Below are 19,095 nucleotides of genomic sequence, written 5' to 3' on the forward strand. Positions count from 1 at the left end.
ACCCTTTTATAAGGAACTATTCCCAAATATTGGCATGAGTAAGAACCAAATGAGGCACTTCTTTAAAACGCGGATTCCTAGATCCCTTTCCTCCAGAGGTAATGTTTCCTCCACAAGAGGATGGGGCCTTCTACATATTTAACAGGTTTCCTAAGACTTTCTTATACACTTTAAGAAACTGATTTGGCAGAGAGAGGGATGGTAATGGTAAATGGTGATGGTGATGGTGATGGTAAATGGACAAGAAGGGAAGGAGTCACGTGTTGGAGCAGCGAAAGATAAATCCTATCAGAATTCTTATAATCATTTAGTAAATGTTATAGGACACATATCAGGTTCTAGGCACCTTGTTAGGTGCTGGGGACAGAGCCATCAGTAAGACATATTTGTCATCTTGATGGAAAAAGAAGATTCGTCCTTGAAAGAAAGAGCAATGCCAATGAGTATTTGAGGGAGTTTCAGGGGTAAGAGAAATGTGGGAGAAAATAGAGAAGGCCAGGGTCAAGGTCAGGAGAGGGAGTTGGATGGGACAGGTTCTAGGAGCTGGAAGAAGCAGGGAACCCACCTGTCCTAAAGCAGTCTAGCCCATTGCTTCTGCTGTCTGCCTCTCCGTGGGGCTCCTCTTCCCTTCTCCTTTCCTTACCACCTCACCTCTTCTCACTTCCCACTTTGCTTCATCCCCATGTCTAGAGTCCATCTTGCACTAATGACTGTATTTAAAAATAATGGAATGCCACTGAATTATTCACTTTTTTTTTTTGCCACTTCACATGGCATGCAGGAACTTAGTTCCCTGGCCGGGGATTGAATCCACACCCCCTGCAGTGGAAGTGCAGAGTCTTAACCACTGGACCCCCAGGGAAGTCCCTGAATTATTCACTTTAAAATGGTTAATTTATGTCATGTGATTTCACCTCAAAAAAAGAAAATACTGGACTTCCCTGGTGGCGCAGTGGTTAAGAATCCGCCTGCCAATGCAGGGGACACGGGTTCGAGCCCTAGTCCGGGAGGATCCCACATGCTGTGGAGCAACTAAGCCCGTGCGCCACAGCTACTGAGCCTGTGCTCTAGAGCCTGCGAGCCACAGCTACTGAGCCTGCACGCTGCAACTACTGAAACCCACACTGCTGGAGCCCGTGCTCCACAGGTAGAGAAGCCACCCCAATAAGAAGCCTGCTCACCGCAACGAAGAGTAGCCCCCGCTCGCCGCAACTGGAGAAACTCTGCGCACAGCAACGAAGACCCAACACAGCCAAAAAAAAAGAAAATACTGGGTGCTCAAATCCATCCATCCAAATCAGCTAAGCCTGCCACTCTCCAGGACCTTGTCATTAAAGACCTTCCACATAGACTCATTGCCTCCCTACCACACCCCAGGGCTATCTGCCAGGCATCTGTGACTTCTCCTATTTTTGCCTGCAGCACAGTTTCCAGAGCTGCTCCAATGATGGTTTCCTCTTCTTCCCCAGGCCTAGTCCAAACTAGAAGTAAGGCAGAAAAGAGCACTGGGTCAAGTACTTGTTAGCTGTGTGAACTTGGGCAAGTTACTTAACGTCCCTAAGCATGGTTCCTCAGGGAGGTGAATCCACTTAACTTAATCACCCATTCAACAGTATTAAGATAATATTTCCTTAAAGGAAACAGGACCAATAGATCAGCTGGGGTGGGAGTGAGAGGAGTACCTTCCCAGAGGAGGTGAAGGTGTAACTGAGGTTTAAAAGGCATTAACTAGTTAGTAGGCAAAGAAGACAGAGAAGAATGTTTTACAGAAAGTTTGAATTTATTAACCTTCCTGAATCTGTTTTCTTGCTTGTTTAATGGAGGTAACAACACCTTCTTCCAAAGGTCATTATGAAAAGTAAATGAGATCTCAGGTGTGAAACACCTAGCACAGTACCTGGCACACAGTGTATACTCAACAAGTGCTGTTTTTCTTCTTCCCAGCCTTCCACCTTCCACATGTGTAATCTAGAAGGGAACCTTAGATTGAGAGGAGGCAAAGTCCCCTATAGGGTGGGTTATAAGCCCCTTTGTCCACTCAAGTGATTGGTGATCACCATGGAATCTGGCCAAGCTAGTTATTTGGAATGAGTGGCCTTAGGGGTGAGTGATTACAGGATTGGGGGAAGGCAAATTCATAGACAGTAGAGAGTGAAAGGGGTCCAGCCAATTCAGCCCACTCCTGAAACTTTTAAAATAACCGATAACCTCAAAGAAAGCAGAAAGGAGCTAATGTATATTGAGTACTGACTACACGGCTGGCACTGGGCTAGGCAACTGGGCATACATTGTCTCATTTGATTCTCATCAAGCTGCAGGTACCAATTACAGAGGGTAAAGCTAGAGTTCAGAATGGGGAAGTCAGTTGTCCCAGGTAATTTGCTAGTGAGGGGCAAAGCTGGAATTCAAACTGAGGTATCCAAAATTCCAGGCTAAGTTTCTGTTGCTTTAGGTTCCCTTTACTCCCTGTAGGGCTGACCTCTGCCCTGGGGAATGTGGGGAGGAGGTGGACACAGGCAGGGGATGCTGCCAAGGAAATAACTGGGTAAGTGTGGATGGCTTCAGTCACATCCCTCTGCAGGCATCTATCTCGCCCTCCCTTGCCCCCCAGGGGGTGGAGATAGGGAAAGCTAGGGGTGGGGGAATCCACAATGTGGATGGAATGCTGGAGTTAGTGAGAGGCTGTGCTTACAGTTCCCTTCCCCCACCCTCTCCTGAGCACAAGGGAGGGGATGCCCATCCCTGGGCAGGCCTTCTCTTCGACTCCCAGACTCTGCATCTGCCCTTCGTTTCTTGCTCCCTCAGCAAAAGCTAAGGGGTCTCATAAACACTTAAGCTTCCACATCTGTAACCCTCCCCCAGCCAGTCAAGCCAGCTGTGCAGACTCTGGGCAGGGGTGAGGGAACCTTCACAATCAATCCCCACCTAAGTAACAAAGGGAAGGAGGACCCTCCACCCAGTCTGGGCCAGACGCCCTAGTAAGGGGACACCAGGCCAGGTCCCCAGCATCTACTCCTGGAGCCCACCCTGAAGCTTAAAGAAGAGAAGCTAGCAGCTGGGGACCCCCCAGAAAGGAGGGGGCCAACTCTCTCTTCCAGACCACTCCCCTCCCCTCCCTCCTCCCAGCTAATAGGTATTTCCTGTTTATGAGGCACTAAGGCTGGGCTTTTGGGAAGGGATGGAGATGGAGATGTTGCCCCCCACCCGAGCTGGGTTAGGGAATCCTTGAGGAGCGCCTGAAGGTTGGGAAGCTCCTCCCTGGGGAAGGAGTGTTCCTTACGTTGACCATCCGCATCATCCTCCCTTCCACCCCACCCCCTCCAACTGAGGCCCCAGCCCCTGCGGGTAGGGGGCACTGGAGGGGTTTGCTTCCTGTTCTTCCCAGTCTCAGAGGCCCTCAAAGGAAAGCAGCTTCCAGGCTATTGGGGGGGCGGGGGGAGGGAGGCTGAGACTGGATGGAGAAAGGGGGAAGGGAGAAGAGCATCTTGACTGATGAGTCAGAGTCTGCAAGGGTAAAGGACAGCCTACGGATTCCCCCTCCCCAGACCAACCTGGCGGTCATTTCGCTGCCCCCCCTTCTCCCAGCAAAACACAGATCCCAGGCAATTAAGCGAGGGAGGGCCGGGACCTCACCTAATTAACCCTTTTAGGTCCAGTCCCAACTGGTTTAGCAGGCAAGGGAGGGGTAATTAATTTAGGGGGGAGGTGAATTCAGGGGTTGCTACTAGAATTAAGATAGCGCTGCTTTCCCCACCCACGTTGGGGTGGGAGCGCATAACCAGGGGCCTCCAGATTAAGATTGGGGTTTCAGCAAAGAGCCTGGGCGGGGGGGTCGGCAGTCGCGTTTCCCTCCCAGAGCGCGGCCGGGGGTGGAGAGAGAGCTACATCTCAAAGCCCACCCTGGCCCCGCCTCCCCCAGTCCCGGCTCCCGCTTCGGCTCCTCTAAGCTCCCAACCCAGCGGCGCCCGGAGGACGGACACCCAGCGTGAGGCTTCGCTTCCTCTCCCTTCCCCTCGCCCGCCCTCTCCCGGGTCTCTGCCTCGGTCTCCTTTTTTAAAAGCTGCGTCACAAGCACGCCGAACCCAGAGCGTTGCCGGCCTCACGTCGCCCGCCGGCGCGCGGCGCACGCAAGTCGCCGCCCGCTGCGCCCTCGCCCGGGTCACTTTGACACTGCTCTCCCCGCCCACTAGCAGGCAATTAGCATATTAATAAAGCCCGGCCCAGCCCGACTAGGGCTGCTGAGCGGGCGCCTAAGACAGGGAGAGCGAGAGCGAGAGGGAGCGCGAGAGCTAGAGGGGGCGAGCGGCGGCGGCGGCGGCGTTGGCGGCGTTGGCGGCGGGGAGGGCGGCGGGAGCGCACAGACACGCACACGCACACGCGCACACACAGACACACACTCTAGGGACGCACACCCGCGCGCACACACGCAGAGACTGCTCGCCTTCCTGCCTGGCTTCCTTCCTGTCTGCTCCGTGCCTGACAGGCCCCTCACTGCAGCCAGGGGCCGCCCGCAGCGGGCCGAGGCCGGGCCGGGCCGGCGGCGAGGACAGCGGGGGCCGCGGGCGGCGGCGGCGGCTCATGCCCGGCCTGTCCCCGCGCGGGGCGGGCACCGTGACTTGGCTGGGCCCTCAGCGGCGGGCGATGTGAAGATGTCAGTGGGCTGTGCCTGTCCTGGTGAGTGGGGCGCGCGGCCGCCCGGCCCCTCCCCGAACCCTCCCTGCCGATCCTTCACCCCTTGTTTGGTGAGAACTTGTATGGGGGGCGTCGATGGCATGGCTGTAGTCGGAGGCTTGAGGGGTGTGTGGGGCCTCAGTCGGTGGAAGGTTTTCCCCAACCGTGTAAATGCGCAGCAGCCCAGAGGCACGGGTAAGGGGCGCTGGGGTTAGCTTGTGTGTGTTTTTTGGTGGGGGAGGCTACTTAGGGAGGGGTTTTGGGGGGGCTGAAATTCCCAGAATTCCAGGGTGTTAGCCAATCAGAAGTGAGTCTGGACTTTTGACCCCCCCCCCTCAGGTCATCATACAGTTGTGATTGGCTGGTTTGGGTTGCCCCCCCCCCCGTTCCCTGCTGCCTATTCCCTCTTACCTATTCTGTGACACCTCCCTCCAGGCTGTTTCTGAGGACCCTGTTTGGGGGGAGGGATTGATTGGGGGCCATCTTGCCCCCCTCCAGATTATCCTGCCTGTTGCCAGGGAAGGTTGGTCCTCCTGAGGGACACGAGGTCCTCCTGGGGCGGGGGGCAGATAATTGGCCCCTTGGGTCTGGCATCTTCGCCCTAGTGGGAGGGGGAATGTGGCAGCCCCAGGCAAGCTAGGAAATAAGAGTGACTTGTGATAGTTGAATTGAGGGGAGCGATGCTTGACCCCAATGAGAAGACTTGGTTCAGATCCCTGCCTCCCCCAAAACACATCAGCTCTTGCCAGTGACAGCCTGGGTCTCAGTTCTTTACTAGGGAGGAGGAAGGCCTGGGTCTGAGTTCTTTCCTGCTGCCAGGAAGAAGGAGAGGGGCCGTGTGACTGGAGAGGTGGTCTTCAGAGGGCCTCAGAACACGGTTTATATCCATCCCCAGGACTCTGGGTTCTTGAATTATCTGCAGGACCCCCTCCTGTCCCAGGCAGGAGTTAGCTTTCTTTGGAAAGTCAGGTATTCCTGAATCTAGCCTGATTTGGATCCTTTGCCCCTCCAAATGCCCTGTTGTCTGGGAGGCCCATACCCCACAACTGGAAACCCCCCTCCCCCCAACACACATCCCCAAGGGAAGCTGCCAGTGCGGAAGCTTCCTTGAAAATCATGTGACCCAGGCCAAAGCTCTGCTGGGCTGGGCACACACTTAAAGTGCCTGCTGAGGCTGACGTTTAAGGGGCATGGGGCCCAGAGGGAGGGCTAGTAGAGCCTAAGAATCCTGGAATATCCAGGTGTGGGAACCCCTGGCTCCTGCTGCAGAGGGTCGGGGAGAGGAGGAGAGGGAAGAGCCTGCCAAGCTGGAATCCTGCCTGGCCCCATCATTCCTCCTCCTACCAGCTTGGTGTGTGTGTTTGTGTATTTTCTTTATAATTGCCCCATGCTGAGTACCCTGTTCAGATCCATCCATTCTCTGAGTCCATCCCATGGCCTTGATCCTCCATCACCATACATAAGCATAGCTAAAGGGCTGAGTCTTAAATATGATTGTTAGTGCCTACAAATAGTGAGCAGGAGGTGAGTATGGAAGGGTTGTCAGGCTGGAGGTAGATGGGAGGTTGATCTTGAAGTTGAGATAGGGTGCCTGGTCCTGTAGGAGAAGGGAGAAAGTTTCCCTCTCAGTCTCTCTGGGAGCAGCATGGGGACAGAAGAGGACCTGTATGTGTGAGGGGGGACAACTTAAGGCAGTGCCCTAAAAGGTATGTTCCTTTTTTGTGTCTGGTGATCTGGTTGGGGGAGAGGGGGCCTAAGATGGCCGAGAGTGGGGAATCTTTTTCCTGAATGTGAGGAAGTCTTATGGATTGATGCCACAGAGGATGGATGGAGGTTAGTCTTCAAGGAGAACCACTTGGGGAGGGGCATGAGAGTGGCCTGGGGGTGAGAAATGGTAGGATTTGGGGTAAGGGAGGGCACCAGGCTTGCATGGGTGTGTGTGAGCACATGGCTGAACACAGGGACCCCGTGGTAGCATGTCCAGTCCAGGCCTAAAGACCACCCCCCGCAACCTGAGCAGCCCTGGGGTGGGGGCCCAGGCGCCCTGGCAGGCTGCCTGCCTGCTGCCTGCCTGCCTGCCTGAGTCTCTCCTTTGTGCTCTGCTGTCTCCCGGCTCCTCCTCCCCCAGCCCGGCAGAGACAGCACATGCCCCACACATGTGACTGAGGGAAGCCAGAGCACACGCAGACCCACACACATGCACATGCAGAAGGAAACACTACAAGATACACACGCATACACACATCTAGCTCCCATAGTGCTCCTGGGGTGTGTAGTAGCTTCTGGGGCTTTGGTCAGGAGCAGGGAGAACCTCTGCTAAGGGACATCATCCTGGGCAGGGCAGGTTGCTGAGGGGGCCAGGGCCTGTCTGGGGCAGCATGTGGCTCAGAAGGGTTAAGGTAGAGAGGAGTAGGGGGAGGGGAGGAGGCAGCAGTGGTGGCGGCTGGGAGCCAGGAGAGGAGGATGGCAGAGCGCCAGGCCAACGGGAGGCCGGGCACAGACAAAGGAAGGGGGGCAGGCACACTGGAGGCCTGGGTCAGGGAGCCCCAGGGGCCCGGGCAGGGGGCAGTGCTGGTACCTTATCCTGTGGGCTGGGGCGGGTTGCTCCCCTTCAGAATTCCCACCTCCAGGAGGGGTGCTCTTGGTCTTCCCTCCCTCATCACCTTTGTCAGTCTTTGCTGCTCCCTGCTTTCTCCCCACCCCCCCTCCCACCAATTTTAGAGCCTTCTAACTCTGAGTTGCTCTCTTTAGTTGGACCTCATCTGCCCCTGTGCAAGTGGGGGAATTAAGTCCGAACTGAGAGAGGAGCAGACTTGCTGGAGAAGGGGAACTAAGAGAGGGCCCGTTTTGAATAATATGCCAGAGTCTGGATACATCTTGGTATTTAGGGGCCCTTCTCCCTGAAATTTGAGGAGACAGACTGGGTGGGGGTTCTGAGCTCTGAACTGGACGCTGAAGCCAGAGCACACAACCATCTCCCCTCCCCAAGTAGATAGTCATTTGGGGCCTGGAGTGACCATTCCTTGGAGGGGGCAGGCAGTAGGAACGGCTGCAGTGCCCCAGGGCTGGGCTTGTGTGAGTGGGGTTAGAACCAGGGTTCCAGCCTCAGGCCCTCCTGTCTCACTGTAATCTGTGCAAGTTAGGATAATAGGCCCTGGATGCTATTAAGGATCTCTTGAGGTACTGCCTGTGAATGCGCTTTGGAAAGTTTAAAGGCACAAAACAAATGACAGGAATTGTCCTGTCAGTGGGGGAGGAATGTAGTTTTCCCAGAGTTGGGCTGTAAATTTGGGAGTCAGGACAAGTATCTCAAGTCCTGGTGGTAGGCAGTATGATGATAGGCATTCTGGCTGAATAGTATAGATTTCGATAGGTTTATGAAAGCCAGGGTGTATCATATGGCCAGGCCATGATGGAGAATGGTGTGCAGATTTCAGAGAGGGTGGGGTTAGTCCCTGGGTAACAAATGGTCAGGGTATGTGTGTAGCAGTCTGTCAAAGGTTCAGGAGGTATAATGAGTTTTGGGGTGTGTCTTGGGGCTTGGGGCATGTGCGTCACAGGTCCCACTGTGTGTGTGTGTGTGTCCTGGGTTTGGGTTTATTTCGGGTTTGAGGTATATCACAAGTTGAAGTGTGTATCAGGTACGGATTTGTGTGAGAGTGAGCTGTTTTAATTGTGTGTGGAGGATGTTCACAGAGCCAGATGCAATAGTATTATTATTGCACAGTCAGCTGGTGTGTATGCCATCCTGTTGTGGGGCTGTGTGTGAATCTGGTTGGGGGGGCGGGAATAGAAAGCTGAGACTCAAATTGCAAAGAAGGAGGAAGTCCTTACTGTCCCCCACTTCCCATGTGAGTGTGTGTGTGTGTGTTTCTGTCCAGGTAGTATAGGGCCTGGACCACTATCCAAGTTTTAGAAAAACTCCCTCTCTTGGGCTTCCCTCCTCACATTGGAGAACAGGTTCCTACCCTGGTAACCATATACCTTTTTTTCCTAGGGTTTGGGTGAGGATTCAGCAGCAGACTAGACCCCTTCTGGGGACCCTCAGATGGGCAAGTTTGCCTTCCTGAGTTCTAACAGAGCCCCTTTCCCTTGCACCCACGTGCCTCCGGTGGTGGTGGTGGTGGTGGTGATGGGTGGGTGGGGGGAAGGGGGCTTCCTGCAAAGGCAGTCAGCATTTGGAACTAACCTGCGTTGGGGGCAGGGAACCTGGAGTGTCCCCCTCCTTCCAATCAGTGTTTACAGGCTGAAGTCTGAGTGTGTCTCTGTCAAAAATAACCCCCTGGAGCCTCCCCCCAGCTGCTCTGGGATTTCACCAGCCAAGGGTGGCTGCCCAGGCCAGCCTTCAACCCGAGAGATCACTAGGGAGAGGAAGAGAGATTTGGGGGATGTTTGGGAGGCCGTTAGAAGATACTGGGAGTCTCCAGAGAGGAAGAGTGCCCTCCTCCATCCCTGCCTGTGGCTTGGGCTCCCCAACTCACCCCTGAGCACCCTGCTTGGGGCTTGGGAGCGGCATTCCAGTTCCTGGCTCCCACAGCCCTTCCCTCCATCCCGGTCTCTCCAGACCCAGTCTCTTCTGTCTCCCTCTCTCCGGCCAGTCCCCTGTCTCTCCTAGTCTCTGTCTCTCTTTTGTTTTTCTCAGCAGTCCTCCCTGCCTGCCTCCCTCTCTCAAGCTCCCTCCCTCCCCTCTCTCCCTCTTCCTCTTTCCACGCAGGGAGGGGGCGGGGCCGGTGGGGGCAGCTCCACCCTCCGCCCGCCCTGGGGCCTCATTCTGAGAGAGGCTCAGAGAGAGCCAGCGGGGAGGGAGGGAGAGAAAGGGAGAAAAGGAAGGGAGCCGGCGGGCGCTGCGTGTGTCTGTGCGTGTGCGAGTGTGAGTGAGTGTGAGTGCCGGGCCCTGCCTCTGCTGGTGCCCCGGCGGAGGGGCCTACTGGCCTGGGGAGGGCGGGTGGGCTGCTTGGAGGCAGAGGCAGAGGCGGCGGCGGGGAGAGCAGAGGAGGAGGAGGAGGAGAGGAAAGAGCGGAGCAGCCATTGTTGAGGGAAACCTTGCAAACAAAGAAGGCTCCGGACTCCCCGCGGCCCCCCGCCCCCCAGGCCGGCCCCCTGGCCCCGGGTCCCCAGCCCAGTGGCCATTGTAACTTTCCCCCGGGGCTGTGGCCGCCGTGGGGCGGGCCGAGGCCGTGCGTGCGAGTCTTTGTGCAGCCCGCGGAGTGGAACTCCCAGCCAGGCCTGCCTGTCCCACTCGGGACATGAGTGGCTGAAGTTGGCCCCCCCTCAGGCCTCACCCCTGCCAGGGCCCCTCTGGACTCCCAGCCGTTCCCCGCACCTCTCCTGGCCCCCTCAGTTCTCCCAGGTAAGTAAGTCTGGGCACCCTGCAAGCCTGTTGGGGGTGGGTGGAAGGTCCTCCATCTGGCCCGGGCCTGGTATGCTGGCTGTGAGAGAGGTGCCCCAGCTCATAGAGGAGAGGGCTCTCGGGCCTGCTGACCTCTGGTCAGCCCCCGAAGGGAGGGGGCCTGCCCTCGGGTCAGGCTGGTTACCATGGAAATACCCAGCTGGAGGTGCCCCCCTAGGCCACAGGATGCAGCTTCCATTCTGAGAAAACTTTACTAGTTCAGGGCTCTTCCTCTCTCCTCCCCCTTCCTAAGGGCTCCCAGGTTGCTAGAGGTGGGAGACGGGACTCTGCCTGACTCCAAGACTGGATGACACATCCATCCCCTCACCCCCACCCCCACGTTGCTCCCTCTACCCCTGCTGCTGGGGACAGGCAGCAGCAGGGACAGATGGTCTGGGTGATGTTCCCTCCCCTTCTCTTCTCACTCCCCAGCCCTTGTGCTGGGGCTACTGGGAGTTGCTATGGCTCTGGAGAGATGCTGAGTTTATTTGTGTCCATTCACTGGTCGTGTAAATAGAGGTCCCAAAGCTTTGGGCTTTAGCTCCTCAGTACTGTTACCTAGCCCCAGGCAATGCCTGTCATTTCTCAAGTGAGAAATTGAAGCTCTGAAACTTTTTTCAGAGTTAGAGAGGAACCCTGGTGTCTTGCCTCCCTTCTCTTTAGGGTCTTGAGCTGATACATTTCAAGTGGCCCTGAAACTGAGGGGCAGGGGCAGTAATGCTTTTGGGGAAAGGAGGGCCTAGGTAGGGGATGAGGGCCAGGTCTAATAATCTAGACTACTGGGTGCATTGCCCAGGCCTGGCTTCTGGTTGCTAGTGTGAGCTTTGACTTCCTACATGGCCTTGTCCACCTGTTTGTGGAGTTGGGGGACTTGGGGTTGGGTGGGACTGTCTCTTTCCTGAAGACACATGCTCCTCATTCAGCCCTGACTGGCATGTGAAGGCTGTGTATGTCGTGCTGGGAGCATGTGGATGTGGCCTGTGAGAGCTCATGCATGGGGCAAGGGCCTGTTGCAGGCACCCTGATCCTGCCTGGGGCTGCTGGGTTCCAGCCCTTGGTAGGCTTGTTGGGGCGAGCTGAGGGTGCAAGCCTGCTAGGCAGGATGAGGCACACGCGTGTGCAGGTACACACAGGCTCTGAGTCTTGGCACCTTCGGGGACGGTGGAGGGTAGGCCTCTCTGGGACCCTCCTTTGGCCCATATTGTGAGGAGGGGACCCAGGGGAGAGAATTAAATGGTACATGTTGGCACAGGGTCTTCCTTTGTCTCTTCCTCCCAAGGAACAAAACAGATTTTGTATCTAAATTGGAGAGGGGGCTCAGACACAGCTGATACAGCTACCCTTCCAAATGCAGTCAAGTTTGGGGGACATGAGGAAGCAGCTGTGACTAGGATTCTGCTTCACGTTCTCCTCCTGTCTGGTGGGGAGGGGAAAAGTGGCATTGTGAGGGTATCTGGCCCTTACCTAGCTATGAATGTAACACTTCTTCCAGTCAGGTAATAGTAGAGCAGGAGTAGAACTGTGTGGTGCTTCTGAGTGAGGTGGAGAGGGGACACATGAGCACATGCACAGATACACACAAGCAGAGACCCTGTCTAGTTACCATTTGCCTCCTAGACTGAGCCTCTGAAACCTAGGCTCCTTCCCTGGGGCTTCATATTCTCTTTTTGTAACTAGAGTGGGATCCATTGGAGGCCCGTCTACCTCCCTCCCCCACTGCAAGTCTAAGGAGAGAAAAGGGGTTGAGGCTTTGGGTTTCTGGTTTGGAGACAATACTAGACCCACGGTGGGTGTGTGTGTGAGGGGCTGGGCTGATAAGGGAGTGGCCGTTGGTGGGAGAGGCAGAAGGCCCAACTGGTTATCTGGTGGTCGGCACCCAGCAAACACTCCCCCCCCCCCTTTATCTTTCTATCCCCTGCCCTCCTGAGACCCTGGGGGTGGAGAAGGAGCAGGGAGTTGGCAAAATCCCCCTTTACCCTCCCCCAACCTGGTCTCCAGAGGGCAATAGAGGGGTAGAAATACTATAGGATATGGGAATCAGAAGACTAGGCTCAAGTCCTAACTCTGCCAGTTAGTAGCTGTACGATCTTGATAAGTCCCTTTGGACTTTTAGTTGCTTCATTTATAAAATGGGAATGTTACACCCGACTCTGCTACCTCACAAGGTTGTGATAGTGATTAAACAAAATAATGTAGATGGAAAGGGAGTTTATCAAAATTTTAGATTCTAATGTTTAGATATTTATTTATCCTATGGTATTGACATTTCTTCCCAGGTTCAGTTCTGTCATCCAGGGCTCAGCCACATGAAGAAATGGGGTCTTGGGTATTAGGGCTGAGAACTTCTAGTTTCTTAATAAAACAAGATTGGAGCCAGATTTAGAAGCTGGGATAGGTGCTCCCTAGGGTAGTCTCCCTCCCCTAGTGCACTCGGGGGCTCCAGAAGACCAGTCCCTGTGCATACAGTCTAGCAGACTTCCAGGAGCACTGCCAAGAGGGACTCAGGAGACCCCTTCTTTCTTTCCCTTCTAGGTTGTTCCTCAAAGTCATTCAAGCTGTACTCGCCCAAGGAGCCCCCGAACGGCAACGCCTTTCCTCCCTTCCATCCCGGCACCATGCTAGATCGGGATGTGGGGTGAGTTTCTTGTCCACTTCCTGTTCCTTCCCCAGATGGCATCCTGCCTGAAAAGGGGAGGGAGTGACACCCCCCAATAATTCCTGTCTTCCACCCCCATTCTCATAGCCTCTTCCCTTACACAGCCCAACTCCCATGTACCCGCCTACCTACCTGGAGCCTGGGATTGGGTAAGTGGAGCCCAGTGGGGAGGTTGGTGCTTTCCATTACAGGGGTGAAGGTGGAGGTGGTGTGGGGAGGCTCTGCTCCTACTGATCTCCCTTCTTCACTTCCCCCAGGAGGCACACACCATATGGCAACCAAACTGACTACAGGATATTCGAGCTTAACAAACGGCTTCAAAACTGGACAGAGGTATAGCCAGGGGAAAGGAGCTTGGAGGGAGAGGGCCATCTGGGCACCCCTGTGGCATGTCTTCTGACACACACACCCCTTCCTGTGCTTCTTAGGAGTGTGACAATCTCTGGTGGGATGCTTTCACAACTGAGTTCTTTGAGGATGATGCCATGTTAACCATCACTTTCTGCCTGGAAGATGGACCAAAGAGATATAGTGAGTGACCTCTGGGGGTCCTGCCAGTGCTGCTGTAAGAGCGTACATCTCCTGTGTCCTTCTAAGATCTGGGCGTGGGTATTTGTCCCAGGGGATCTGTCTTGGCAGGGGTGGTATCTGCCTGACCACTTTTGAGATCCTTCTGTTCTGAAGAGTTTGTCCCATCTCTGCAGCCATTGGCCGGACCCTGATCCCACGCTACTTCCGCAGCATCTTTGAGGGGGGTGCTACAGAGCTCTACTATGTACTTAAGCACCCCAAGGAAGCATTCCACAGCAACTTTGTTTCCCTCGACTGTGACCAGGGCAGCATGGTGACCCAGCATGGCAAACCTATGTTTACCCAGGTCAGCACCCAGCTGGATGTGGAACACTGAAGTACCTGGGTTTGATTCCCCTTCTGGCTCCCAGAAATGTACTTGGCTTTTCCCCAGGGAGGCATAATGGGAAGTGGCAAGATACACAGGGAGGGCAGGCATGCTGCAGTATTCAGCAGACATGTATCGAGTTTGTACATGACAGTTTTCTGGGCTGCAGGGAGACACCAGTGAACAAGAGCCTGTCCTCATGGAGCTTATGGCCGACGAGTGTATCACTAGCTACAAGAGGAGAGGACAAGAATCTATTAAGCGTTTCTACTGTGTGTGTGTGTGTGTGTGTGTGTGTGTATGTGTGCATGTGAGTGTGTGAGGGCCAGTGTGGTGGGTATATGAGGAGATGGTCCATGTCAGTTATGCGCCCAGATTTCTGTTCAGGTGGCAGGAGTGTATGCAGTGGGAGAATCATGAGGAAACAGGGGAACCGGTATACTTTTGGGTATTTGGGGAGGTGGGCAGACTTGTGACAAGCTTGTTTCCAGGTTTGTGTGGAGGGCCGGTTGTACCTGGAGTTCATGTTTGACGACATGATGCGGATAAAGACGTGGCACTTCAGCATCCGACAGCACCGAGAGCTCATCCCCCGCAGCATCCTTGCCATGCATGTGAGTTGTGCACAGGACCCAAGCCACAAGGCTGAGGGCAGGCAGCGGGAAGGGTGGAACGAGGTCTGCCATTACCCGCCAGTGGCCCTAGACACAGGGTTGAAGTTTATCCATCTGAAAAATGGGTTTTTATATAGTAGCCCCTCTTCTCTCTCAGGGGTGTCACGAGGCTAAGATGACAGGGCAGGTGAGCAGATGCAACCCAGGTGCTAGTATTCTTACCTTTCTCCTCCTCTAGGCCCAGGACCCCCAGATGTTGGATCAGCTCTCCAAAAACATCACCCGGTGTGGGCTGTCCAATTCCACTCTCAACTACCTCCGAGTGAGTCTCTGGTCACCGAATTTCTGCCCCATCCCATTTGGTCTCCACTCCATGTCTGTCCCCTGACAAGCCACTAACTGGTCTCCCCCCAGCTCTGTGTGATACTCGAGCCCATGCAGGAGCTCATGTCCCGCCACAAGACCTACAGCCTCAGCCCCCGTGACTGTCTCAAGACCTGCCTCTTCCAGAAGTGGCAGCGCATGGTAGCACCCCCTGGTGAGTGCCTTGCACCTGCACCTGCTCTTACCAGTATCTGATGCTGCTTCCCCAAGGCTGTATCGCTGTCTCCTCACAAAGCCCTTTCCTCTTTCCTGGGTCTGCGAGATTGGGATCAGGGTAGGCTCAGGCTCCTTAGGAGCCAGAATGGGGAATAAGGGTCCCAGGGCCCTACCCCACCTGAGTCGCCTTTCCCTGGCACAGCGGAGCCTGCACGGCAGCAGCCCAGCAAACGGCGGAAAAGGAAGATGTCAGGGGGCAGCACCATGAGCTCGGGGGGCGGCAACACCAACAACAGCAACAGCAAGAAGAAAAGCCCAGCCAGCACCTTCGCCCTCTCCAGCCAGGTACCTGTAAGCATCTCGGCTTTCTTCTCTCTTCTGGGCTGCCCCACTGCTGGCCCCTGACCCTTGACCCTGTCCCATCCTGAGCTCACTAGCAGACGTAGAAACAAAGACAGTTTTTCCCAGTGTACTTTGCCATCGTGGGCTGACTCTTGTCCCTGATGACAGTCCTTGTCAGTCACATGCATGATTGTGATCACACAGACTCAGACGTAGCAACGTATGACATCAAGGGACGGAGACAGCCATGGAAACGTATGGACATAAAGGACAGACAGCTTAGGGGCACACAGACCACCAGAGAGACACACACGCTGACAGAGGGACACACAGACTTGAATGTGTGCAAATCTAGAATACATACACACGCACATACATTTCCCCACTGGTGTTTTTGATCTGCTCCCTCTCTCTTACATTGGACAGAAGTTCAGGAGCCCCCTAAAATTTTGGAGAGATGGACTAGGGAGCTAGAGGAGTAGACTGACTTCTCCCAGAATCCAGTGGGTATAGGTTAAAGGCTGTGATGCTTTGCAGTCCTTCAGTGGGAAGTATTCCAGGGGCGGAGGGTATCAGAGGAGTTGGGGTTTTAAATTGGGGTATGAGTGGGGGGGTGTGGGGTTGAGTTACCCGGGTGGGTGTTGGGGCTCTGGGGGTATCTGCTGCCCTGGGCTGGGCGAGCCCCTGCCCCGATTATGTTTGGGGACCTCCGCCACTCTCAGGATGTGATGGTGGTGGGGGAGCCCACCCTGATGGGCGGGGAGTTCGGGGACGAGGACGAGAGGCTCATCACCCGGCTGGAGAACACCCAGTTTGACGCGGCCAACGGCATTGACGACGAGGACAGCTTTAACAACTCCCCTGCCCTGGGCGCCAACAGCCCCTGGAACAGCAAGCCTCCGTCCAGCCAAGAGAGCAAATCGGAGAACCCCACGTCACAGGCCTCCCAGTAAAGGCCTTGCCACGGCCACCGCCACCCAGCGCTCTGCCTGTCTGCCCCACCCCTCGAAGCCCCAGGGAGCAGAAGACAGAATGAAGAGACTGAGCATCTAAGATGGGCAGCCTCATCCACCCGCTTCAGGGAGGAACTGGACTCACTGGGGGCAGGTGCCAAGATTTGCCCCCCAGTGGCCCTGGGCTGGGGCTGGCCTCTGCAGAGCCTTTTGGGGGAAGGGGGTACTCATGTGGATGCCTATGTGGGCCCTGAGCCTCTGAGAAATGTCCTGACCACCTCCCAGGGCATTTGCCTCCATCCTCACCCCAGGTTCTGGGTTCCCCCATCCTCCTGACTCCACCCTCTTCAAGCCTGGGGTTGTCTATGCCCACAGCCCTTAGGGACTTAAAAGTTATGGGGCTTGGTTGAATGCCCCTCCTCCAAACCCTCCCCTTAGGTGGCTGGTAGTAGAGGGGTAAAGCTCTGGGCTCCTCCCTTCTGCTACCTATCCCAGCTCCAAGTTTTTTAAAAAATAATATTATTAAAAATGTAAGTTTAAAAAAAAATCACTCATGTCCCCTATTTCCCCTTATTAAAGGTCCAGCTACCTCCCTACGCCTGGCAGATGGGGAGCTTAGGGCCCATGTGGAGGTAGGGGGGTATGCATTACCATTTTATACAGTTTGAGAGCTTCAGACCAAGGAGACTTTGCCATCTCTCTTCCCTTTTCCTCTGGGGTGACTGGAGTTGGGGAAGGCATGCCATGAGGGTAGGACGCCATTGATGGCCTCACTTTTGTGACAGCCCCCTGCTGTTGTCTCTGTCTCCCCATCCTCTAGGACTCTGGCCTGCCCTCCTAGTGCTTGTGACTCCTTCTATCCCAGCCCCCAACCCCCTCCCTCCACGGTGTGTATATTCTTTACAAGTCCTCCACTAGAGCAGCTGTCTTGGATGGGGGGAGGGGGAGGCTCCCTCCCTTAGGGAGTGTGGAGGGAAGGGAGCAGCCTTGTTTGTCACTGTGTTTTTTGTTTTGTCTCAGTTGGGCAGGCATGGGTGGAGGAGGGGTTCATCCATTCTCCAGTACTCTCTTTCCCCAACCCCTCAGACTGCATATCTAGTCCTCCCCTGCTCTTCAAGGATGGGTAGAAGCCACTGAGGGTGTCCCAGCTCTGAGCCCACCAGGGAGCAATAGGCTTTTGTCCTCCAGCTGAAGTAAAGGCTCTTCATCTCCCAATATCTCCTCTCTCCCCTTCTTCATAGAAGGACAGGGGAGGCAGCCAGGATCCTCAGCTCTGTTTCACAATTGGACATGTGGAGGCTCCAGGCCCAGGGTGAGGCCGAGAGCAGGGTCCCATGAGTCTGGGCCCAGCTCTCTGGCTTCGCTGCCTTCTCCTGTGGCCAGTTCCAGAAGTGTTAGCACCACCTCTCTCCCCACTCTTCCTTCTGGATTCTGGGGTCCCCCACATCCTGTTTCCTCTACTCCAGCTGCCACTTTTGGAAGGATATTGTGTCAGGAGCTGAGGGAAGGGGTAGGGAAGGTGGATGTCCCACCCTGCCTGCTGTAATGCCTTTTTTTTTTTTTTGGGCCATTTGAGTCATGTATGGTACCGATCAATAAAGAGACTTTTTGGTTTGAGAGTGTCTTGGTTGGTCATTGATGCCTATAATGACTCAGTCCAAGGCAGTCTTTTTCCTCTCCTTCCTGCAGTCCCTAACACCAGTCATTGGGGAAGAGGCATGAATTGGGCTTGTGAATTCCCCCTCACTCCCATCTCACATTTTCCCTCACTCTTCTGGTGGTGTTCTTGATGTGTCCCAGGCTGCTCTGTATTCCTCAAAAGTTGACTTCCCAGCCCCTCCCAGGACTATTGTTCCTCACCCCTAACTGTCATGGGGCTGCCAGACAGGTGGTGGTCCTCTGGAGGCTGGGTTCCTGGGATAGATAGCCCTGGATTAGGCTGTTGGGGGAGGGGTAGAGGAAGGGGTCCTTGCCTAGGAGGGGGTTTGGATTGGAGGAGCTTTGGGTGGTTAGAATGCTTGGGAGACTCAGTCCTATTTTTGTCAGATTCCTACCCCTACCTGGCCTCTAGCTTACCAGACCAGCTGAGATGTGAACTAGTCTCCTCTGGTGTTAGGTCCCTGGGTGGGGAAGCAGGAGAGTAGTGGGGTTGTCTCCTTGCTGACTTTGGGCTGAGGCACAGAGAGAGGAGGCTGCTTAAGCACTATTGCTAGGGGACAGCCTGAAGCTCCACAGAGAGATGGTAGGAGGAATAGGGCACTTTTCTGACTCCTTTACAGGTAGTTATTCTCCCCGATTCCCCTCCTTCCCCACTATTATAGAAGATTGGCAAGATAGGGAGACACTGCAGTGGGTTGGGGAGGGGTATTAGCACCCGCAAAACCCCCTACCCAGTCTCCCTCCTTTTCTTTTTCTTTTTTTTTTTTTGGTTGTGCCGCGCATCTTTCAGGATCTTAGTTCCCTGACCAGGGATTGAACCCCGGGCTACGGCAGTAAAAGCGCCAGGGAATTCCAAGTCTCCCTCATTTTCATCCCAGACGGGAATCTGAGGCCTCAGACTGTTCCCTCACTAAGGTCTCTGGATCTCAAGTAAGGCCTCATAGACCTGCACCTCTGCCCCCACCTCCCAAGCTAGCAGGAAGAAACCAGAGGAAAGGACTGCATGGCCCACCCCACCCCCTTTCCAGTCCATGCAGTTACCTCGGCCCTGCCCTGCTGCCAGCCCAGCTCCTCGTTGCTCCAGGACCTCAGAACTCCAAGGCCTGCACTTGTGTACACACACATTTCCCACCCCTCTGCAGGCCTGATCTGACTGAAGGACATTTACCAGCCAGCTGTGACCACTAATTCGCCCTGGAAGTCCTAGGTAACACCTATCTGCAGTGTGTTTGTGTCTGGCGCTAGGTGTACATCTGGCCTTTTTGCCTGAGTGTGAGCTTGTGTATGTAGTGATTTCTGACCTCAGAGAGGGCTTGGATATGTGTATGTAAAGGACGTATACACGTATTAATAGGCATGTGGGCTTGTATATG

The 19,095-nt window shown here is 55.0% G+C and overlaps 1 protein-coding gene across 6 annotated transcripts; it reads left to right on the forward strand.

Moving 5' to 3' along the window:
• Positions 1-4,297: 4,297 nt before the first annotated feature.
• On the forward strand, positions 4,298-17,621 carry LDB1 (LIM domain binding 1). 6 transcript variants are annotated; one of them, XM_057530965.1, is made up of 12 exons: positions 4,298-4,674; positions 9,947-10,021; positions 12,593-12,695; positions 12,821-12,865; positions 12,974-13,049; positions 13,145-13,247; positions 13,421-13,593; positions 14,106-14,228; positions 14,467-14,550; positions 14,643-14,766; positions 14,971-15,119; positions 15,833-17,621. In XM_057530965.1, the coding sequence occupies exons 1-12, from the start codon at positions 4,650-4,652 to the stop codon at positions 16,061-16,063; spliced, it is 1,311 nt and encodes a 436-aa protein (XP_057386948.1). In that variant the 5' UTR covers positions 4,298-4,649; the 3' UTR covers positions 16,064-17,621. The 6 variants fall into 6 exon arrangements, with proteins under 6 accessions (XP_057386948.1, XP_057386949.1, XP_057386947.1 ...); XM_057530963.1 differs by lacking the exon at positions 4,298-4,674 and adding an exon at positions 4,695-4,866 and having other exon boundaries at positions 14,971-15,113; XM_057530962.1 differs by lacking the exon at positions 4,298-4,674 and adding an exon at positions 4,696-4,866.
• Positions 17,622-19,095: the final 1,474 nt, after the last annotated feature.

The sequence above is a fragment of the Balaenoptera acutorostrata genome, chromosome 16 (assembly GCF_949987535.1).
Source record: "Balaenoptera acutorostrata chromosome 16, mBalAcu1.1, whole genome shotgun sequence".
Classification (NCBI taxonomy): Eukaryota; Metazoa; Chordata; class Mammalia; order Artiodactyla; family Balaenopteridae; genus Balaenoptera; species Balaenoptera acutorostrata.